This window comes from Brachionichthys hirsutus, chromosome 21 (assembly GCF_040956055.1).
Source record: "Brachionichthys hirsutus isolate HB-005 chromosome 21, CSIRO-AGI_Bhir_v1, whole genome shotgun sequence".
NCBI lineage: Eukaryota > Metazoa > Chordata > Actinopteri > Lophiiformes > Brachionichthyidae > Brachionichthys > Brachionichthys hirsutus.
This window is the reverse complement of record NC_090917.1, coordinates 4,527,937-4,550,082: the sequence shown is the minus strand read 5'-3', so window position 1 is coordinate 4,550,082 and position 22,146 is coordinate 4,527,937. Positions and strand designations below refer to the sequence as shown.

The 22,146-nt window shown below is 44.6% G+C and overlaps 4 protein-coding genes across 5 annotated transcripts; 1 reads left to right on the top strand and 3 right to left on the bottom strand.

The window, feature by feature from the left end:
* Positions 1 to 276: 276 nt before the first annotated feature.
* On the bottom strand, positions 277 to 4,237 carry patl2 (PAT1 homolog 2). The gene is made up of 17 exons (XM_068754715.1): positions 3,750 to 4,237; positions 3,610 to 3,672; positions 3,474 to 3,527; positions 3,233 to 3,391; positions 2,909 to 2,983; positions 2,678 to 2,826; positions 2,363 to 2,437; positions 2,155 to 2,278; positions 1,907 to 2,024; positions 1,601 to 1,707; positions 1,467 to 1,520; positions 1,248 to 1,390; positions 990 to 1,146; positions 779 to 907; positions 606 to 703; positions 383 to 523; positions 277 to 310 (listed from the first exon to the last, which is right to left on the bottom strand). Exons 1-17 carry the CDS (start codon positions 3,816 to 3,818, stop codon positions 277 to 279), a joined length of 1,749 nt encoding a protein of 582 aa, XP_068610816.1. The 5' UTR covers positions 3,819 to 4,237.
* Positions 4,238 to 4,879: 642 nt separating this feature from the next.
* On the bottom strand, positions 4,880 to 12,084 carry LOC137909980 (transforming growth factor beta-1-induced transcript 1 protein-like). The gene is made up of 12 exons (XM_068754406.1): positions 12,010 to 12,084; positions 10,058 to 10,108; positions 9,487 to 9,635; positions 9,286 to 9,341; positions 8,738 to 8,871; positions 8,586 to 8,664; positions 7,986 to 8,070; positions 7,184 to 7,369; positions 6,890 to 7,063; positions 6,731 to 6,812; positions 6,142 to 6,290; positions 4,880 to 5,691 (listed from the first exon to the last, which is right to left on the bottom strand). The coding sequence occupies exons 1-12, from the start codon at positions 12,020 to 12,022 to the stop codon at positions 5,425 to 5,427; spliced, it is 1,425 nt and encodes a 474-aa protein (XP_068610507.1). The 5' UTR covers positions 12,023 to 12,084; the 3' UTR covers positions 4,880 to 5,424.
* An 800-nt stretch (positions 12,085 to 12,884) lies between these two features.
* On the bottom strand, positions 12,885 to 15,843 carry LOC137909957 (elongin-B-like). Of its 2 annotated transcripts, none has more exons than XM_068754387.1 (4): positions 15,771 to 15,843; positions 14,958 to 15,116; positions 14,664 to 14,772; positions 12,885 to 14,162 (listed from the first exon to the last, which is right to left on the bottom strand). In XM_068754387.1, exons 1-4 carry the CDS (start codon positions 15,771 to 15,773, stop codon positions 14,050 to 14,052), a joined length of 384 nt encoding a protein of 127 aa, XP_068610488.1. In that variant the 5' UTR covers positions 15,774 to 15,843; the 3' UTR covers positions 12,885 to 14,049. The 2 variants fall into 2 exon arrangements, with proteins under 2 accessions (XP_068610488.1, XP_068610489.1); XM_068754388.1 differs by having other exon boundaries at positions 14,982 to 15,116.
* A 525-nt stretch (positions 15,844 to 16,368) lies between these two features.
* On the top strand, positions 16,369 to 19,135 carry pkmyt1 (protein kinase, membrane associated tyrosine/threonine 1). The gene is made up of 7 exons (XM_068754627.1): positions 16,369 to 16,749; positions 16,842 to 17,079; positions 17,190 to 17,469; positions 17,585 to 17,691; positions 17,772 to 17,944; positions 18,073 to 18,293; positions 18,495 to 19,135. The coding sequence occupies exons 1-7, from the start codon at positions 16,369 to 16,371 to the stop codon at positions 18,826 to 18,828; spliced, it is 1,734 nt and encodes a 577-aa protein (XP_068610728.1). The 3' UTR covers positions 18,829 to 19,135.
* The last annotated feature ends 3,011 nt before the right edge of the window (positions 19,136 to 22,146 follow it).

The following is a 22,146-nucleotide window of genomic DNA, read 5'->3' as shown; positions in this document are numbered from 1 at the left end:
ATTCCAGACAAACTTCACTGATGCAACCAACTGGATCTCAAGTGGAAAAGTAAAAAGGTCAGAGCAAGGAAATTAAAAAAAGGGAAACAGACTGAGTGACAAATGTGAAAGGATGAGGGAGGGGGGGGGGGGGGGGGATAATGAAAATGTAAACATTACATAGCTTGTGTTATAATGAGCACTGACGACTCCAGTCAGGGCGGTGCTTCAGCTCCTTCCGTGCTATAGGCTCACCACAACCCGGCCGTCGGCCGAATGTCTTCGTTCCAGTCCACTTTAAGATGGAAGGGCCAGGAATCCAGTTGCAGACCTAATATATTGAGATATTTAGAAACAATATTTGGTCCATCTTCAAATTTATCTGACAGAAATAAGGGCTTACTCCATGTTGCTCTTCAGCTGATGCACTGTACGTTTGTCCAGGTAGCGGCAGAAGAGCGTGAGCAGGTTGGAGGGCAGGAGGAGCGGCTCCACCAGCGAACAATGGGATAGTTGTGCCGCCACCTGGAATATTGTGTCAGTCCTAAAAGAGGAACACCAGGAACACAAACGTCCATTTCATGACGTTGAAATAATCTTCCCCTTAATAGGCTCAACATCCCTACCAAGTCTCAAAGTCGCCAATGCTGGGCTCCAGGGGAACACCTGAGGAGAGCAGCTTCTCTCCTTGGGACAGCAGCGCATAAAGTAAGGAGAGTCCAAACTGAAAGCAGAAAGCAGCTCATGAGGAAAACAGCTCAACTCAAAACATTCAACTCGAGCGCCAAAGAGCACAGACCTTGTTCTGGCATGCCAGCGTGAGGGACGTCAGAGACTCGGACGTGATATCTTTGAGCACCCTAATGAGCTGGCTGAACGTCAGGCCGCCAATCATATTTCGTAGCGGCGGGTAGAGCACTGGGAGGGACTAAAGGGGACACCAACGGACATTTGACATCAAGAACTCCGAAATAGAAAAACAAAATCCATTAAAAAAACAAAAGCAGCACCTCTTCAGAATCTCTGCTCATCAACATCGGTAGATTACAGGTCACAATTCGGAGGATTTTCATCGCAGTGTCGTGTTTGAGGAACGGGAGCAGGCGAGCAAGCAACCTTTTGCCTTTTGCAACCAGCAAGAAAGGAAGGAACTCTCCTGCCGAATCTCTACCAGATCATTTGGGGGAGAAAAAGGGAAACAAAAGCGAGAGTTGAATTAAAGAGAAGCGACGCATCCCCAGCAACAGATGGTGGTTTTGATGACTCACACTGGATTGTGATGTTGCAGCTGGGAGTAGATGTGCTCAACTTTCCTCTGAGTCTCCTCCATCAACGTCTTCTCTTCCCTTTCAGATAAAACTGCAGTTTTCTTTCGCTCCGTCTCCTCAACCTCCAACAGAACTACGAACAACTGAATTGCAGAACACGTCACTTTAAGAAAAGTTAAACAAAAAAAAAAGGTTGCCCACTGTCAACAATTCAGGTACCTTCTCTATTTTACTTAGGACTTCCAACTGCTGTCGTCTGATATCTTTTTGATCCTGTAATATGGAAATATGTCTCGGTGTCTTGGAAGATCATCTATAGTTCCAGGATGCTAGAATCATTACCCAACATGCACCTCGTGTGGAACCTGAGCTTGAATTGCATGAACTGCGCCGATGGCACGACGTGGAGAGTAACATGTCGACACGGCAACTTGACCCAAAGAACCTTCGATGTGCACCACTGGAAAGGGAACATAACGTTACGGTCGTAGAAAGTCATTCCGACCATACAAGAAAACGGACGGACGGAAAACCCCGCATGACAGTCACAGGCTCGGTCACGCATAAAGCCTGGAGTGCAAAAAAACAAGAATCCACTCCAAGTTATTATTAAATGGAGAGCGGTTTTCTTCTTGGCCTGGTAGGTTGGAGAGAAGAACCTGACGTGTAGGGGTCTGTTTTTGTGATGTAGGGCGTGGTGAGTTTGGGAGGCTCCCTCTTGCCCCTGATGCCCAGTTCTTCCTCTGCCATCTTGGCTTCTATTCGACGGTAGTACTCCTACGACAAATTTTAAAAACATGGCAGACATGAAACTACTCAGAACTTGATCCTACACTCAATTACGGACTTTTCTGATACAGGAAAAATCAAAAGTGACAACGAATTAAAGAGCAGAGGTTTCCCCCACCTGGTAATAGTAGTCCTCAAGGTAGGGATGTTCACTCTGCAGCTGGATCATCTGCAGCCTGGTGATCCACTCCTTCTCTTTGGCCGTCATGAGATTGCAGTAAGGATCCCAGCCCTCCGGTTTCCTATGAATCGGTCATTCTTCAATAAACCGGCCCATCTGAATAGCCGACACTCAATATGAAACCTTAAAGGGGAGGAGAACTAACCTTTGGAACACATGCTGCTTTTGATTAAGAAGCCGTTTGTGTTGTGGGTGGAGCTGTGTGACCGGACCAGGGTACCTGGGAACCAACGTCACATTACAAACCAGAAGAGTACTCAGATTACTCACTACCATCCACATTACAGTTACTGCACGGTCATTGGCAGGGATTACATGAAATCTATTAGAATCAGGCTGACGAAGCGATTCCTGTTCCGGGATGAGCCAATCAGACGAGTCGTAAATCTACTCCCTACCGGCAGGTGGTTTCTCGCCACCTATCAGACGTTCCCGTGAGACGCACCAGACCCTCACACACCTGAAATGCTGCACCGAATTAGACGACGGGCTGTAAACGGGGGACGGTCTTGGCGAGTTCGCGCCGAACCGGAGTTGCATCATCTTAGGAGTCAGGGACTGAGGCGTGGAGGGGCAAGGCCGGTTCACTGGAAACGCGAAGCCCCCCGTCTGCTTCAGGAAAGAACGCCGTCGTGAGTTATGCTCCCTCCCTCAATAGAGCGGACGAGCTCCGACCACACGTGGAACAGACCTGACTGTAATGTTGCCGAGGGGTTAACGGCTGACGCGACAGGATGGATGATCCCGGCAACATGGACGGATGCATCTGCAAGAAAGGAGAGCCAGAAATCCATTTAAAAACTTTGCTTTTCTGGACATCGTAAATCACAAATCATTAAACGAGACACGGAGCCGACGGTAGGAATACTTTGTTATCCAATGATCTGCTACTATCCATTTACAGTCCTGAGAATAATCCAAGTGAATCATAAAGAGAAGAGACAGCGTTGATTCCTTCTTACTCGGCCCAAAACTGACATAATCCTTCAAAAAAACAATCAGTTTGATTCCCCACCTGGCAGGGGCCTCTCTGGCTAAACGCTCTCCTGGGGTAGGACCCTCTGAGCTCCCCTCTCCTACCCCTGAAGGAAGAGACGGGATACGGGAAGTCCATGAAGTTGGGCGGCAGGTGCTGACCTCTCCGACCATCGATCACACACACAATAGCGCTATCCTAAGAAACAGAACAAAATGTGAAACACGATCGCGTCACCACCATTAGAAACCGACGGCAGGTTTTATTTAGTGATCGTAACCTGAAGTATCGACCCCGACAGTCTCCTGGTCTTTCTGGAAGATGGCGCCGTGTACTGAAGGCAGAACAAATAAATAAAAATCAGCCAAAAAGGTAATATTTGAATTACAAATTAAATTACAGAATTTAACCCTTACATCGTTCTCAAAGGCGTTCCGATAGATGGCGTTCCCACAATCCACCACGGCACTGTCGAGCCCCTAGAGAAGCAGAATCAGACCGAATTACGTTCTGAGGCGTGCGGTGAAATCCTCAACTCCTCAGTTAAGTGCCTTGCCTTGAGGCTCGGTCGTCCCTGCACGATCCTCATCACCGCCGGGTCATCAAACATTTGCCCCCTGCCCATCCCTCGCCCGGGGCCCCGACCCCTGCTGCGCTGCGCCGCGGGCACCCTGGGCAGACACCTTGGCCTCTGTCTGGGAGGGGAGGGGGAGTCGTGTTGGGGCAGGGGTTCGGGGTGCGGCGGTGGCACCTGCGGTCGGGGGTAAGGCGGCAACTCCCCAAAACGAAGGACGCCACCGTCGGGTTCTTCCGTGGTCTCGTGTGCGTCGAGATCTACGGACGCAGACGCGTTGAACCAAAGGGCAACTTCCACAGAGTTAATATTTAAGTATATTTAAACATCTACACACCCATTCCAAACGTCTCTTCGTTGTAGACGTTGATCTCCTCGTCTTCCTCAGCCATGGCCTCCAGGAGCCCACAATCCATATCGTGGCCATCCTCTCCGTCGCTCCACTCCTCTCCTTTCTCGGGCCACTGTGGCTCAGACGCGCTCCCAGCCCGCTGCGTGGGGAGGTTCCACATCATGACTTTAAGTATTCCATTCACACCAAAAAACAAACAGTAACAGTGAGGCGGGCTTACTTTCTGCTGGTCTGAATCGCTCATTGTGTAATTTTTTTTTTTTTTTTTGTTAAACACCTGGAGCCAACGACGGTAACATTCCTCTCCGCGCTCTTCGTTCAGACTGTGGGAGACGCTCATTAACTTTTAAGTGAACTCACCTGCGCAGAGGCGCGTGCGCGTGCGCGTCACGTGTCCGCCGTCACCTCGCATCGATCTGTTTAGCGGTAAGTCTGTGGGTGTTTCCTAATTAGCTTTTGGATGCGTTAAATTATCGATTCGATGTTCGGGATGCTGCTAAAAAAAAAAAAAAAAATATTGACGAACTTAAAAGGTTCGCATCGGTGATGAAATAGTGACAGCCGGTGGTCACAGTTTCTACATCAATAATCAATCATTAATCAATAATATTTAGATAAAATGTATACCTTATTTACAGGCTTATACAATTCTGAGTCAGAAACATGAAATTCTATGTATTTTATGTGTGTGTGTTTTTTTTTGTTTTTTTTTTTCCCCCCCTCCTTTTTTTTTTTTTAAAAGGAAACAGCAAGACCAGTTGTGTTCATCTTTATTTTGAATCTTTGGAATTGTTTTTGACAAATTGCATAGAGCGGTAGGGAAATAATAAAGAAAAAAGAAAAAATATCTGAGAGTAAAAATGACGGCTTCCTTTGTTACACAAAAGCACACAGCAGCAGTCATCACGCGAGACACCAAATTGCAGCAATTCTTACTTTTTGCATTATAAAGCAAATATATTAGAGGGCCTGTCTTTCATAACAGTACTAGTCCGTTACTGAAAAAATACATTCAGTCTTTAGAAACTGTTTCTTTCTATCTTTGGTAAAAGACTTCAATATTCAATTTGAATCAATACAGTATGTATAAAATGTACATACATGACATTTGGAATTTTCCTTTGCTTGTCTAAATTAAAGTCATTTGGTTGGATTCACTTTCTCTCTCTCTCCTTCTGACAGCTCTAATGTTCTTAAAACCAAGAAAGAGACCAGCTCCACCTGCATTTACACACACAAATTGAGAACAGAGTCACACAGCTTCTTTACTCGGTTACCAAAAAGAGGGCAAGTCCTGCTGTGAGCTCAACCAAAGAGCTTGATGAAGCAGGGGTGGCAGTAGGGCTTGTTCTCCTGCTCCTTGAAGCAGCCTTTGCTCAGGGGCTTCAGGCAGAAGTGACACACAAGGTGGTGGGGGTGGAATTTGGCGCCCATGGCAGTGACACAGCGGCCCAGGATTGGCTGCTGGCAGGCCTGGCACATACTCCCACGCGACTGGTGGTAGTGGGCCTCGCACAGAGGCTGGCCCTCGTGTTCGAAGAAGCTGCCGTTGAGGAAGGGGCTGTAGCACTCCTGGAAGGAGCAGATGGATTCCGTTAGAGCTCAGAGCCTCACATTGAAACTGTTAGGAGAAAGCTTTCAGCCGAAATGACATAATTAGGATTTATGTACGTGGTACATGCTGCTTGATAAACGGAACCTGTGATGTCAATATTTAAATGCCCATTCTTGAGTAAAAATACAACAACCCGAGTGTTAGACACCGAGTCAACATATGTGTTTAATAAGAAATTGATTTCACCTGTGAGCAAGGAGCAAGTGAAATATCATAATATCATATGGTTCCAAATTGTTTTTGCAGATTTTTCGATGATGAAGAAAACTCAGCGTTGTACTTTTTTGAATTCCAAACCAAATCTCAAATACCTTTTGAGAGCCGCAACTATAACAACACAAGAGAAGCAACCTCCACCTTTTAATAAAAATGTAATGCCATCATTGAATCATTCCTTAAAGACTCACCCTGCACACAAAGCACTGAGGATGCCAGAGGGAGTTGAGAGCTGAGATGTAGTTTTCCAGAATCGGCTGAGTGCAGCCTTGACAGCGGGAAGCAAATAAAGTCAGGAAGCACTGCTGACAGTACTGCTGGCCATCACGGTCATGGAAACCTGCAGAGGATACGGTCACAGCATTACACAGTGAGCCACTTTGACAATATGATGCTGGGTGAAAACACAAACATTTTTAGCTGTGACTGGTCTGCAGGAATATAACTACAGTAAAAAAAAATGAAAGCTTGTTCTGCTCAAAATTTTGTCCATTTTCATGCTAAGGATTAAATACTTCTGAAAAACCAATAACTCCAAAAATCCATAGAAATTCAGCGTTTTTCAAGAGGATAGCAGCTTTTAGTTTTTATTATTCAGGGATACGGAAGCCCTTATGGGCCATACATTATGTGCAAATATACACAGGCATTTCTACCTCTAGATTTCTATAATAAACAGACATTTAACAGTTTTCTCATTGATTAGATTAATTATTAATAGAAAATGTATGTGAGCTTGATGGGTCAGAGCCCAGACAGGATGTGCCACCCAGTCAGTACCTTCCTCTCCAAACGCCCGGCTGCACTTAACACAGCAGAAACACTCCGGGTGCCAGTTCTTATCAAGAGCCGTGACCATTTTCTAAACAGGAAGAATGAAAGGTTCAGTGGCTGGGGGATGGTTAAGAGCTGAGTCAAATGATAGAAGCTGTTTCTCACATTTAGAATAGGCTTGCTGCATTGCGCACAGTGAGGGGAGAAGAGGGTAAAGTAGTCCGACTCGCAGTACGGCCGTCCATCCTTCTCAAAGAAGTTGCGACTCCCTAACTCCGTCTCGCACTCGGTGCACACAAAGTGCTCAGGGTGCCACACCTTCCCAAGAGCCGTTACCACCTGCAACAGGAAGCAGTCAGTGGAACCTTCTCTAGAAATCATCTTTGTGAATGACATTATGCTTTATCATACAATTCGGAACAGCTGTTTTGAACGAAGCCTCTATAGAAACCGACTCACCTGGCCTACTACTGGTTTCTGACACGCAGAACAATTTCCTTTAGAGGAAGTTTGAACTCCTTGTCGACTCAGGTCTGATTGAAGCAGCCCCAGCATGTTGTCCAGTGATCCACCGGAGGAGGGCTGCATCGGGGCGGCGGCGGGCTGCTGGGACGCCGTCACCACCGGACTGACCGGGGCAGCTGGCTGGAAGAAGACAAAAATGATGGATGACCCATCTGTCTTTGAGAGCTGTCCAAGAGTTTATCTATCTACACTTTGAAATATAAAATGACAGTTAGTCTTGGCATCCAGGTTTTATCTGAGAAGCAAAGCAACCAAATATGTAACCAATATCAGACAGACTCATTTATTCAAGCCTAACGAGCTGCTTAATATTCAAACCTTATTACAGAAATAAATGTAACTGACTTGTCTATGTCAGCTGCAAAAAAAAAACATAGAAAAAAACTGTATTCAGCCTTGTGTTTTGCAGTGAAATGTAAGACCCGCTTCTTCTGCTGACATTCTTGATACTGACTCACTGATAAAAGAGAATTACTGAATATATAGCCAACGCGGAGCTGAAACTTAGACTTCCATTTAGCTGAAGCTATTTATGAAGCTGTAAAATGGATCCTATAAAATGGCTTTCCATTATCAGGCCTGACATGGTGCCGTCTCTCTGTTGGCATGCAGCTACAGAGGGAAGTAGCAAAGTGTGTATCGCCATGAACCCAGCATCAATCATTATGAACAGTGGCGATTGATTTATATTGAGGACTAGCCTCTCTGTGATTTGTGCGGTTGTGTGATCTCTTACTGTGCTCTGTACTCTGAAGTCTGAAAGGGAAGCCATCAATTTGTCCAATTCCAGTGTGGCTGATGTTGCTGATGGCTTTGCAGAACTGTATTGGAAAAAAAGATCAATATTTTATTATAATAATAAACTAACAAAATACTTAAAAATAGATCAATGCACAATAAACACAGACATGTTTGCATGCAGCGGAGCTTACTTAGAATGCTAAAAATAAGAGTGCATCAATTAATCTGGAATAAAATGAATGTTTGTGGTTATTAATGTGCCAGGAGGCGCCTGTGTTTGAAATGAAATACCTGCAGAGCTAAATATAAAAGCTAATTAGTGCATTCCCTCAATGATATCTGCAAATAAGTGCTTAAGAATACTAATGCTGGCAGAAGAGCATCCCTCTGGATATGCTGCAAGAAATACTCAATTATGCACAAAATATTTTAATGGAGTGCTTAAACTGTTTTTTAAAAATCTTTTTAAATTGTCTTATGATGAATGGACACTTGTCCTGCTCTTTGAAACTCTTCATGTTGATTGCAATGCAGAATAAACACAAAGGTTTCACAGAAACATGTTGGATAATTGATTTATTTATTAACCCCATACCTGGAAGAGGAGGTCATGTCTTTATCTTTTACTTTATCCATCTCATCTTTCTTAGAAGGAAACTGAGCCAGGATCTCATCTGGTGACAGAAACACGGTTACATAGAAGAACGGATTCTTGCTAAACACGAGGAGGCACGCAGACACACCGACCCGTGATGTTGAACTGGGTGGCGTTGAGCTCCTGCAGGAGATGGTCGAGTTCACTCAGACCACCTCCCAGCAGGGAGGAGGAGAAGGCTGGAGGAGGATCTGCTGTGCGGGGAGAGCGCGGTTTACAGACTGTGCTGTAAGAATAACAAGAGAGGCCAAAAGTAACGCGGATTAGGAAACATCTCATCGGAACTATAAGGTCACGCTGACATGACTCATAGGAGACGCTTGACATCCGTCCATTCAGAGTTGACTCGTGGAGGAACTCTTTCATTTGTCTTTCAGAGTGGCGATATACTTATTGACAAAAGTGGATAAAATGTATTTAAGGTAAAGTAATATATTAAAGGTAAAGCAATTATAATTATTGCAAACTGTTATGCATCATCTCTTTGCTCACTTAGCCACCGTAATGTGTTTGTTGATTGTATTTTGCATTACAAAGACATTCATCTGAATTTACAATGTAAATTGAAACTGAACTTAGAAAGTAAAACCCTCCCAAGCAGCGGAAAACGACTGCATTCCAGGCACATTTGATAATTTACCTGTATAGTTTGTCTGGGTTGGAGTTCTGGGAGGATTTCATCGCAGAAGAAACGGTCTGAGAGACAGAAGCGCAGAATTAGTCCGAATGTTCAGGGAAGACGATTTCACGAAATCTAGACTTAGAACAGAAGCTTTTTGGCCCGTTGACTGAGAGAAAATGAAATAAAACCAATGAATCCAATCCCTCCCCAGGAGGTAACCTGCTGTGGGGTGTAGGCAGGTGGGGGTGGCCGGGCTTGGGTGGTGTCCTCCGTGGTAGAATCAGCATTCTTTGGAGGGTCAGAGGTGAGAAGGACAGGACACCGAGCTAGAGGAGAGCCGGTGTTCTCCAGATCAGCGAGGAGGGCATCTGAGGGGGGAAGGGGGGGGCAAATAGACCGGAAAGGTTCAAATGTAATGGAACTTTAAGATTCACAAAAAAAACTCTCGGATCATTATTAAAGTAAATGAACCACCTCATGTTGTAGCTTTAAAATAATAATACATTTTAATTACAGGTGTCTTTCTTCACACTTAAGTAGCTGCACAGCCGTCAACAACAACGTAATACAGTCATTATTATATTTATGTCAAATATCCTGATGATTGGAAAGAGAAATGAGTAAAGAAACAGATGAAAGCATGCAGATAAACAAAACAAGAACACACACACTGAACAATGACAGAGTGAATCAAGGTCTAAAAAAAAGTACGTCACACACCGGCAGACAAATGGAGACAAATGGAGACAAATGGAGACAGGTGCAAACAGATGCACACGCATTTACGTACCAAACACAACAATACGAGGACTGAGAGGGTAGTTAGGCGGCGCAGGCGCTCCTAAGAAGAGACAGAGAGCCCGTGTGACCGAGGCAGCAGACACAAAGCTGACCGGCTGGACAGACGCAAACTGGTCAGGACAGGAAAGTCAGAAGTGGCACAACACAGAGGACATTGTTGCTATAGTGACGGATTAGAGCGTTGGCGTCCAGGGCATGCCAGCGTGGAAAGGAAACGGAGTAGGAAGCGTTGGGCAGATGATATCAAAATGCTCTCTCATGAACTCCTCCTGGGCTTCTCTCACCCTCCTGCGCTAACCGTTCATCCACCGTTGATGCACATCCCTCACTCACTCAGTCTTTTTTCACCCCCCGCTGGTTGCCATGGAGATTTGTCGGAACTGCTGGTCCTAGATGCCCGCTGATACAAATACTATGAAGGGCATCATCATGTTTTAGGAGAATTATTAATGTTATTAGCATTATTATATCTGATATAATTATGATAGATACAGACTTTTACAATATCGTATTATTGTTGTTGTTGTTTTTTTTTAGCTATCTATTCATTGAGTGCTCACACTCAAGAATGCATCTGGTGATGTTTGGTGCGTCGCCTGATAATGTATCAGTTTGAGACATTCAGGGAGAGAGAATGCTTAATAATAAGATTATCTTTGCTAATCTGCATTTTCCAGTGTCAAGAATAAACTCTGAACTTCAGATTGTTGTCTGCTGGTGGCCTTTGTAGAATAAAATCAGGGCTGTTTGATCAGATGTCTTAATTAACCTAATTCAGCCCGCCAGATGATTCACGCGTCTGGCACGAGCATGCGGCGAGAATCTGCATATACAACTTGCTCTAATCCTCACAGCGTGTTCCCCTCTCTCTCTCTCTCTCTCTCTCTCTCTCACACACACACACACACACACTTTTACAGACTAAACTGCTCATATAAGGAGCTGAACCTCTCTCATTGAGAATTATGACCATATTTAGCGCTGCCTGTCGACTTGTTTGTCTTGGCTAACAAGTGGTCGGTCTCACAACGGAGAGCCTCCCCAGATCCAACACGTAAACGTACAACATCGTTGGACAGCAGCTCAAACCCAGAGTCCCAAACATGGCCACTGCCTGACTTACACACTCAGGACATTCTTCTCACTGCACTACAATCCGATCCAGATGTGCCTCAAATGTGCTTGGCTGGAATCTGGCCATGCCTTCCAGTAAGCTTTTAAAAAAAAAACATAAATCCTTCAATTCTTATGTGGACTCCAAGAAAACCCAAAGCAGGCAAGCAGGTCAGAAGAAAAGCCTTTTCTATTTTCATCAAACTCTGTGGCTTTATGAAACGGCAGCGTGGCCCCCCCCCGGGCTATTTCAGGGCCTGACTCACTCTCCCAGAGAGGGACAGCGTCTCGTAATGTCCCTCTGAGGAAGACAAGAACATCTTTATCAGTCCGAAGCAGCCACGCTTCCTCTGTGATATCTCAGAAATGTGTTGCTTCTGTCCGTCTCTGACTTGTCAATATTTACGCCTGCAGCGGATCCCCGAGAATCTCATTTACAAAGCATCTATTGAATTTGCAGGGCAGACAGAAAACAGTCACCGACGGTCTGCGGAGGAACGCAGCAGCGTTTTTTTAGTACTGCCTGTGTGCGTTTATGCCCTGACTGCTTGTAGATTTACACACACACACACACACACACACACAACCTCAGAGCATCTCAGAGCACTATGGTTAGAATAAAGAGACGTCATCGGATGCCATGTGAGTTAAAGCCCTTTGTGCAATAAGAAGTTTTGCATGAGATACAATCTGCAGAATCCATTTGAACAGTCCCGCCTCCTCCTTTGCCTTGTCTTTGAAGACAAAGAAAGGTAATTCCTATATGTCCTCTGAGGACCACCCCTTTCCCAAAGGTCCCCCTGAAGACACCGAGGTACTAGTTCTTACCCAGATCGTCCATGATGTCCTTTCAGCCGCGTCCGTGGACAGCATGAATAGCGCGGATCACAGCCCCGCACGATGAGACGATTGTCCGCGTCCGTCTCAATAACTTCTCGGGCACCGTTATCCGCCAAGGGAGGAGGAGGAGGAGGAGGAGGAAGAGGAGGGCGTCCCGTTTTTTCCACACACCACTCTTTTCCTGTGTAGCTGCCTACCGGGATCTCGGACGGCACAGCAAAATAAATGCGGTTGCAAACCCCGCATTCCACGGACACGTGACGTCACGCTAAGACATTCTGAGCCCATATTTGGCTGAAGGAATAAAGTATTCAGAAGGTAATGAGAAATATGTCCTTGCGTCACAGACACGCCCCTCTCCTTTAGGAAAAAAATATACATTTGGGTTGAATCACCAGCTTTATTATTTATCCCCCACATTTCCATATTTCTCCTAAATAGACTATAAAAGACGGAAATCATTTAAATATTCTGTTGTAGTTACCGGTATCTACTGAAAAACATGAAAATGACTAGAATGGCACTCAGTCGAGCCCCTTTCATTTCAACCATTTAAATAGCACGCTTTGTTTTGGGTCATCCACCCAAATGACCTTTTTTCATTAAGTTATGCTTTTCACTCCCCGAGGAGTTAAACTTTCAAATAACATCTTATCTGGCAATGTCAAAGATGTTGAAGTTGAAAAAATATTTAAGATCTGCCTCTTCACCTGAATTCTAATGGGTTTATTCTGTTCCAGACATTTTCTCCCCGATTGCTAAAGTTAAGTACGTTTAAAAAAAATGACTAAAAAGCAACTGACACAAGCATCCTGTGATTTGTATTTATTTTTTTAACCTTAGATGACGACAATAGCAAAAAGAACCATGGTATGTCTTTATTAAAACCTCATGAAAGATCTTCAGAATTATAAAATTAAAACTCTTCACCAAATGACCAGAACTCCAGCAAAAAAAATAAAACAACGCCAGCCGGTTCTCTCACTGGAGACTTTTTTTAACATGCCACAGTAGGAAAAGCACAGGCATGTAATACTGAAATGAACAAATGATGATTCAGTTGGAGAGTTTGACGATGAAGGCTGGCTCTTCATCACCTGTACTGCAGGGAAAACTTTAAAATAGTGTTGGCCTGAATGCTTTTAGTAACATCTGTGGATTTCCTTCAAATACAAAATGCATCTCTGTCAGCCCAGTCATACCTAACGCTGACCAGATAAATAATACGATGTTATTTTAAACACAAATCTGTGTTTAAAATTAAAAACCAGTTAATTTTTTTAATTCCGGAAGCTCGCAGGTATAGGCTATTGGGGAAGGTGACACATCGATGCTGGTGACTTGGTGGATGCATTTTCAAAACTCAAGTTTTAACAGCAGAAAACTACTGTGTCACACGCAGAATGCCCCCCCCCCCCGAAAAAAAAAACAACGTAAAAGAAAAACCCTTCTGTTGTCAAAGAGATATCTGCCCCCAGACTCGGACGAGACATAAAAAGAACTGACAAGTGAACCAAAACGAAACGACAAAATACAAAGACTTCTTGTAAAGCAAAACAGAAAGAATTACAACAAATAAACTTGCTCAGTTAAAGGTTTATCAATGTCTGCGAAAATAAAGAATTTCCTTTGAAATTGTTCATGCATTTTTGGGACCTTAAAAAACAAAACCCAGACTCTTCTGCATGTTCGCACTGGAGCGCTGTGACGTGTCTTTGCCGTTGCCCAAATATTGATTACATGAAAAACGGACACAAACACAGATTCATACCCACACTCGGCCTAAATCAAGGAGCGCAACTGCATGTTTTGATGTGGAAATCAAGAGTTAAATAACTTGTGAAGAAAACTGATGAAGTAAATCGAGGGAATGATTGGGCGACGGCCAGACAACAACATGGATATGCTCTAACGCCACCCAACCCCAACTGAAATATATATCCGTCACCCTGCCACTTTTTAATTGCAGTTAATCCTCACACAGCTCCTTCCATTCTTCTCTCCGCTGCTCTTTCCCTTTCCTCGTCATCACTGCACAGCTTGCTCATTGGCAGTGCTACCGGAGTCCTGAGGCTTCATAACATCGGGAAGTTCTGGGGGGCTGGAGAAGGCCTCGACGTGCAGCTGTTCGAACATCTCGTCTGTCGGGCAAAGGAAAGTGTGACGGAGTTGCATGTGGCTACATCAGTCATTCACAAAGCTGCTGCGTTGGAACACCAAGTCCTTCTGGGTGGATTATTACAAAGCTTCAATGTGAGAACTACAATTACTGCAATTCATTTGTCATATTCATTCATAAATAAAATGATCCAAAATCCAAATCAAATCTGACTCTCTGAGGATTTAACACACTCATATAAAATGTGATATTTTCTTGACACTTACATTGAATTAAAAACGATGCCCGATAACAAGCCAATCGTGCATATAAACCTCAAGAAAATATTAAATAGTAAATATTAATCATTAAAGATATTTTTGCAAAACTAATGATGGCAGCTTCGTTAATATGTTAAGAAAGCAAATCTATTTCAGAAAAAAAGCTTAGAGTTATATGATAATTATTATTATGAGGGGAAACAACATTTTACTGTTAAATAGAATCTCACAAATAGTAAATGTTAAACATAAACTCAGATTACCATTGACGCGGAAGGCAAGACCGACTGTAGCTGGGGCTTGAGGTCTGGCAGTCTGGTTGGTGAATCCAGAGTCTCCAAGTGTTTTGCTGTCCTCTAACAACTGGTCATCCTGTGGAACAAAGGTTTAGAATCACAGAGAACCCCCCCCCCCCCGCCCCCAACATAAAACAAAACACGATTCTGTCTCAGTGACATTTACACAGAATATTTTACTCTGCGGAAAGACAAGTTACACGCCACCAGTGTCACTGAGGGTGCCTGAACTAAAAATGGCAGCACTAAATGAGTCATCACCGGCATACTTGGCTCTAAACGCACTTTGTAGAGCCTCTGGTCTTCAGGCGCTCGCTTGAGAATTCCTTCAACAATGCGCTTCAGCTCATAAACGGTGGTAGACTCCTTTGCATCTGTGAAGATTGTGGTCTTGTGTCGTCGGATCATTAAGAACACGTCCTGGAGGGGGAGGGGGGGGACAAAGAGCACGCATGGGGGTTCTAAAATAAGGTTAAACTCACTGTGCATTGGAAGACTGACAAGCTGAACAGACAATAAATCCTTTATCTTGATTAGACAGAACGCCTCAGTAGGTCAAAAGAGTATTTGTTTACAACGCCTTAACAACCACTGAGGCCTTCACGAAAATGTCAGTGTTTATTGGGTCGTTTAGCCGACATGTCGGGCATCTTTTCAAACTTATACATGTGAATCAACCCAAACGATTCAAGTAAATTCATATGCTAGCAGTCAACGGCGAGGCGTCGTACAATTCAGCTAATCCGGGAATAGCAACACGAACCATCGTTCGGGTTCTTGAGGCAACATTAGAACTCCCACTTAAATGATGAGATAAAGGGTCTAATGGAGACGGGATGCATCGATCTGATCGGAACTGGGTAAGATGCTAATCATTCCAACACATTTGAAGGTTAGCCAGAGCTGGTTAGCACGCTGGCTAACAAACGCAGGCTTGAACCGAACGTTTCGACATCTGACAGTATCGCTTGTTAATGAAGCGCGGACACTTTTCTAACAACTGGATGAACATTTATCCTGCGCTTGCGTCGAGGCAGAAACCTCCCAAAACAATCAATAACAATAGAAAGTTACCATTTCAGTGGGTCAGCTAGCTAGACAGTTTCGCCAGCCCCGTGTTTATGCCGCAAAGCCCCGGACTGCGCCGATTGCGTACACGAACCCTATATTGCGTAATTGACTTTCGTATTCTCAGACGGGAAGTACGCAATACTGCGCATAATTTTAGAATTTGGCGCGGGTTAGTTACATTCTCGAGACCTGCTGGTATTTTTGTCCTGGATTGTGGTATGTCGTTACATTATCTTACTTAATTATCTTTCGCCTCACGTTGTCTGTTTCAAATGTTTTTTGTAACGTAAGATATCAAGCTAGCTTGCGTTGTTGACAGCGTCCGCCCTGAGTTAGCGTTAGCTTAAAGTTGAGGCGGCTACGCTTCGTCAGTGATGTTTTGAATAGCGTCGACTGAAGTAACTGAAATACCTATTAATGTCAGAGATCTGATCCCACTTTCAATATTGCGTTGATTAGAACCGCGTGATCAGTATGACTTTATACTCTACAAAAGGATGCCTGTTGTGTTATATCACTTTTTGTTTGTTTGTTTTCTTTTTCTGTCCATTTTGCAGCACACCGTCTTCAGAGAAAGGAGCTGAAAAAGGTTCCTGGCACAATGTCGGTGGCAGTGGAGACCACTGCGTCCGGCGTTCCTCTCCCTCTCCCTCTTCCCACCCACTTTTCCCACGCAGAGCAGTCCTTCTCCCTCAAAAAGCGCCGCACGCCTTTCTCCTCGTCGCCCAGACCCGAGTCGCCCTACTGTTCCCCTGCACGGCTTTCTCGTACGCTGCCACCGCTCGCACCGTCCAAGGGATGCCCCCCTCTGAGCAGGATGCTCCCCCTGCTCTCATCTCCCTGGACACCCTTATCTAGTTCCCTCAGTGAGTCCCCCCCCCCAAATTCAGTATATGATCCCAGCAAACAGCAGTCCTATTTCAGTCAGTGTTTTACAAATCTGGGCCTGCTAGGAAGAGGATCATTTGGAGAGGTCTACAAGGTTAGCACGACTAAAAATAATTATGTATATAGCACGTATTTGTATCTGATAGTGGCGTAATACTATACCGAATTGTGCTAAATTGTTTTAAGGTAAAAAGCAACGCGGATGGGCGCCAGTACGCTGTTAAGCGCTCTGCTCATCGCTTCAGGGGAAACAGCGACAGGAACCAGAGCGTGAGGGAAGCCAGGAATCACGAGCGCGTCTGCCCGCATCCTCACATCCTCCATTTTGTGGCCGCCTGGGAGGAGTGTGGCCGCCTGTACATCCAGACAGAGTTGTGCTGCACTAGCTTGCTGCTTCATGCTGAGGACCAGACACCTGGCCTAGGTCTACCCAAAAGACGTGATAAATCTATAGAGGTCGAATTGGGTGTATCTTGTCATGTATGTCATATGTTCAAATCCCCATGCATCCTAACTTGACTTGCTTCATTACAGATGAGCCTGGAGCGTGGGCCTGCCTGTGTGACCTCCTCTCGGCGCTGCAGCACCTGCACTCTCACGGTTTCGTGCACCTGGACGTCAAGCCTGCGAATGTCCTCATGACTAAATCTGGACGTCTCAAACTGGGGGACTTCGGGCTGCTTCTTGAGCTCAGTAAGAAGAGCAGAGAGCCGCTCGGGTGCAAAGTAAAAGAGGAGGTCCAGGAGGGAGATCCGAGATACATGGCGCCGGAGCTGCTCCGTGGCGAGTATGGACCTGCTGCAGATGTTTTTAGGTACGAAAGCCAAAATGAGAAAAACATAATATAATCTAATTTCTTTTATTAGTTTTTTTGTTAATTCATTGGATTTGAATTATTCCCCAAATATGACCAACTTCCTTTCATGCAGTTTGGGCGTTTCTATTCTGGAGCTTGCCTGTAATATAGAGGTTCCGAATGGGGGGGAGGGCTGGCAACAACTCAGACAGGGTTGCCTCCCTACAGAGTTCACCAGAGGTGAGGCCCACTTTCTTTGTAAATCCTCGTAACTTGGCCCTGTTTCAAGCGAGCGGTATTTATTTCATCTGTGTTTAAAGGCCTGTCGGCGGAGCTTCAGACAATACTAGGCATGATGCTCGCCCCGGACCCGTCCGTGAGGCCGAAAGTCTCCGAGCTTCTTTCCATCCCTTCTGTCTGGAAGCACAGGTGGAAACGGCAGATCTATCTCACGGTTGTCGAGGCCGCCCTCACACTGGTCTCCGTTTGCCAGGTAACGCGCCGAATAAACCTTTACCTTTAGCAAGTCGATAAAGACGTGCGGTTTGTCTTAAACATTATGTAATGCAAATAAACCTTAAGATTGTACCTCCTATATGTTTCTGATCTTCTTCCTCACAGTCGGTGGTGTGCTTCGGGTATAGCATCTTGTCCTCATTTCGCTTGTCCTTCACACCGTACTGGACAAAGCAAGTACCGTGCACGCCTCCGAAGGATAGCTTGGACAGAGATTTATCCTGCGCCCTCAGTGCCTTAAACGCCGACTCGGGGAGTCCAGAGGATGATTCGTTGTTTCTGTTGAACCCCACAGAGCAAGAGCTTTCCCCGACTTTCTCCCACAGGTAGAGACTCGCTGAACGATTCTCTTAATCGCAAAGTCACACAATACAGTTTTCTGTTGACATGAGGATTACAATTGATGCAAAAGTAAATTTTGTGTAATTAATTTTTTGTTCCTTGTATGAATTGATGTATAGAAATGTTGGAATTCGTTCCCTTGAGCTGAATTTCTTTTTTCCTCCCTCTTCTCACCCCCCCCCCAGGATCAAATCCCGACTGACCATGGAAAGCACATCCACTCCTCTCCACAGTTCACCGACACACAGCCATCGCAGTCCTGCCCACACGTCCACACACTCAAATCTCGGTAACTGGTCCTCCTGTAGTTTAGTGGAAACCCCTTACAGCGTCCTCTCGAACGGTTCCCCCCACGCAGAACTAGGCGGCGACATCGCAAACGAGAAATCTACACATTCTTCATCCAACAAGTCCTTTCAGCGACACGGTCGCAACTGGATCCGAAGGGAGGAGGATTTAGCCCGACCCGGCTTGGAACCGAAGAACCTGCTGAGTTTGTTCGAGGATACAACGCCATGAATACACAACTGCCAGTTTACATTCAAGCGCATGTTTGTTTCACGATGTAGCGATGGCCGAAGATGACCGATTGCATGAAATGTACAAAGTCCACTGCCGAGTTTGCGTGCGTTCTGTGTCGAGTTTGTGGCAGCATCTTCTTGTATTAGGAAAATATGGGAAAGAGTTGAATCTGTAACCAGACCTTTTAAAGCACTTTTTGTTTGGGTAAATGCAATCTGTTGCTGAAGTGTAGTGATATGTTGTTAAATATGTTACCATGAGCTCAGCGGATTATTTGCCTCAATTACAAAATAAATGAATACGAAGAACGCAGGCTTTCTGGCTGTTATAAGAATAAGGGACTTTCTGACAGTGAACTCGTGTTGCTGCTGTGTTTGTGTCTCATTCAGAATTTTATCCACCAAAAACGCTGAAAGAGATCACAAAGCAGTGACTGGATCCAGATGTTGTTTCAGAACGTTGAGCATGTTTGAGTAATCACAGGTAGATGGCAGCAACGCGCTTCCTATTGGATCCCATCCGCCGCTAAACCCCGGAAGTAAATGAACGCTGACGTGCGTGAGGTCACATTTATTTAACCACGTATTTCACTCCAGTTGCTTAAAAAAGACAATTCCAATACAATTTTATTCCTGTATTGTCTCCCACCCATTATATTGAGAACTCTTGAAATTTGTTCCCCATTAATGTTTCATTTCCGGGGTTTCCGCTACATTCATTAATTCTGAACTCGCGAGCGTGACCCGATAACCCGGAAGTAGTCTGTGTACAAACAGAACAGGGTGTTGCTGTTTGGGACAAATGAAGCCGACATCTCCCGGGATAATAATCCGATCATCCGTTTTTGGACTTCTTTTATCTTCTGAACAACTGAATTTATTGATCCTGGATTAGTGTGAGGAAGATATTCTGCGCAAGTAAACGAAGACCGTTTTCGTTTGGATTATTTTAAAGATAATATAGAATTGATCATGGATAATATTTAACGGGGTCACATTAAGTTCAAGGTATGCTTTTTTTTTTTTTTTTACGATTTAAACGTTTCTATAATTGAAATGTATAACTGAAGAGCCTGCCAGTCCACAAAGGTGAACTACTTTATTTCTCCTAATTCCTATGTGTGCAATTGTGGTAATTTCACGGCCGTTTTGCTGTTATACATGTGGACTGTATTATATTACTGTCGCTTTGTCCTCCCTTGCGGGTCACAGGTGTTATTGGAGCCTAATTCAAGCAGGCGAGAAGCGGGACACACCCCAGACACATCGCCAGCGTGTTGCGGGGCCACACAGAGACATACAACCCTTCACATACACACACTCACCTACGCACAACTTCGAGTAATCAATTCGCCAATATTGCATGTTTTTGGAGGTGGAAGGAAACCGAACAACCCGGAGAGAACCCACGCAGACACGGGGAGAACAAATAAACTTTCAACTCCATAAAGATGTCCAAAATTGACCGTTTGACTGTCAGGGTGGAAAAGCTGCTGACTAAAGTGGTGCAGGAGGTTCTGGAGGTGGTGAAGGAGACTGTATCAGAATACCAGGATAAAACTGCGAGAACACAGAGAGAGAACCAAAGTCTGAAGAGGAGGTTGCAAGAGCTCCAGGATCATTTAATATTGGACAGCAATGGTAAGGCAACGTAGTTCTAGCACTTGTATTATGGAATGTACACAAATGTTTGATAAAAAAACATCTATTGAACTTTTTTTCTGCTTCGCTACCTGTGCTGTCATGTAGGTTTCGTTCCACAAAGTCCACCTGAAGTGCAGCACTCCGATGCAGAGCAAAGTCTCACAGATCACGAAAAGAAAGAGGAGTTGGAGGAGGACGTTACCATCATCTGTCGATCATATCCATTCGACAACCCCGACTGTGAGGAATCCATCACATCATTGGGCACTTCCTTTCTCTCCTCTGGCACTACAACAGAACTCCATATAGGTGGTTCAAAAAGTCCAAAACCTCTGAAAGCAGAGACCGACATTAGACTCTCTGCACCAATATCAACGTTTGTGGACCATGCGACTGATCAGACAATGAAAGTAGAGCCAACATCCGACAAAGACCGCGTGGCCACCACCAATTATTTTTTGGAGGATGCCAATACAAGCGAATGTTTACAGAGACAATGCGCAGGACATCCACAAGCCATTTCAAGACTCTGCTATGAGTCAGGAGTTGTCTTCAATCCTGTCCAGAATGCAACAGAAGAGCCACTAACTCAGCGACGCAACAGTGCGACCACAGCTGGAGCAATAGACCAGCCCACCACTCAAGTAAACACAAAAACAGGCGCTTCAGGCTCAAGATCGTTCCTGGGAAATGCCCAAAAACACTACTGCTGCTCATACTGCGGGCGCACCTTCAGGCATGCAGGCGATTACAAAAAGCACAACAGGGTGCACACGGGCGAGAAACCCTATTGCTGCTTGGTGTGTGGGAAGAGGTTCAGTCAGTCTGGCTACCTCACAGTGCATCTGCGCTACCACACGGGAGAGAAGCCGTTTGCTTGCAGTCATTGTGGAAAAAGTTTCAGTCACTCAAGTAACATGAGGAAACACCAGAAAACTCATCTCTAAGGCTGCTGTCTTTCATTGAAGTTTAGTGTTGCGTCGAGATGATCTACAAGTACCAATCAATCAAAAAAAAAGGCTTTTAGAAATGCTAAGTTATCCCCTAATGAGGATTATTTTTTTGGGATGGATTGCAGTCTTATTTTGAAAAAAGATGCGGCTTCAAAAGTGGAAAGGTACCATGCCTTCTTGATGTTATCTTTGTTTTGGTCAATATTTTCAAAGATTCTCAAAGTAGTGTTCTTGATTCATAGGTTATACACTTGATATGAATCTCTGATTTTGATGTCGTTAATATTGGTCTGTGTTTCTGTATATTTTTTGCATCTTAAAATGTTTGTGCATAACAACTGAGATAATCTCTTCTGCTAGAAAATGGTTGTATGAATGATAACCGAATGTTTTTTCAAACATATTTTTCCTGTGACTAATAGAATCTCATGTGACTTGTTTGCATGTATAAAGACTGACATCACATTTTATCCGGGTGGAATGGTAAATGCTGATGACTTCTTACTAAATCCTGACTACCGTAATGAATCCTTGGGAGTCATTAGCATTCATAAAGTGAAGGGTCTTTTTCTCCGTGTCCTCAGATTGAGCTGCACCCAGGTGTGGCTGGGGGTCGTGGGTTTGTAATAATTTCAAATCAAATAAAGGTATTTGGCACCTTCTTTTTTATTAATCTTGAATTTCCTTCTGTTTCTTTGTTGAGTTGAGCAGTGTTTCTG

Coding starts and splice junctions, on each gene's coding strand:
- patl2 (XM_068754715.1), bottom strand. CDS start 3,818: ATGGGCAGGGGGCAAATGTTTGATGACCCGGCGGTGATGAGGATCGTG. Junction 1,708..1,906: donor AACAGACCCCTACACGTCAG/GTTCTTCTCTCC, acceptor TTCCCTTTCCAG/TGGTGCACATCGAAGGTTCT. Junction 1,521..1,600: donor AAGCTCAGGTTCCACACGAG/GTGCATGTTGGG, acceptor TCCATATTACAG/GATCAAAAAGATATCAGACG.
- LOC137909957 (XM_068754387.1), bottom strand. Junction 14,773..14,957: donor GTTTAGAGCCAAGTATGCCG/GTGATGACTCAT, acceptor TTTGTTCCACAG/GATGACCAGTTGTTAGAGGA. Junction 14,163..14,663: donor TCTTGCCTTCCGCGTCAATG/GTAATCTGAGTT, acceptor TTTGCCCGACAG/ACGAGATGTTCGAACAGCTG.
- LOC137909980 (XM_068754406.1), bottom strand. Junction 8,071..8,585: donor GACATGACCTCCTCTTCCAG/GTATGGGGTTAA, acceptor TTTCCAATACAG/TTCTGCAAAGCCATCAGCAA. Junction 7,370..7,985: donor ACTTCAGAGTACAGAGCACA/GTAAGAGATCAC, acceptor GTCTTCTTCCAG/CCAGCTGCCCCGGTCAGTCC.
- pkmyt1 (XM_068754627.1), top strand. CDS start 16,369: ATGTCGGTGGCAGTGGAGACCACTGCGTCCGGCGTTCCTCTCCCTCTC. Junction 17,470..17,584: donor CCTGCTGCAGATGTTTTTAG/GTACGAAAGCCA, acceptor CCTTTCATGCAG/TTTGGGCGTTTCTATTCTGG. Junction 17,692..17,771: donor CCCTACAGAGTTCACCAGAG/GTGAGGCCCACT, acceptor CTGTGTTTAAAG/GCCTGTCGGCGGAGCTTCAG.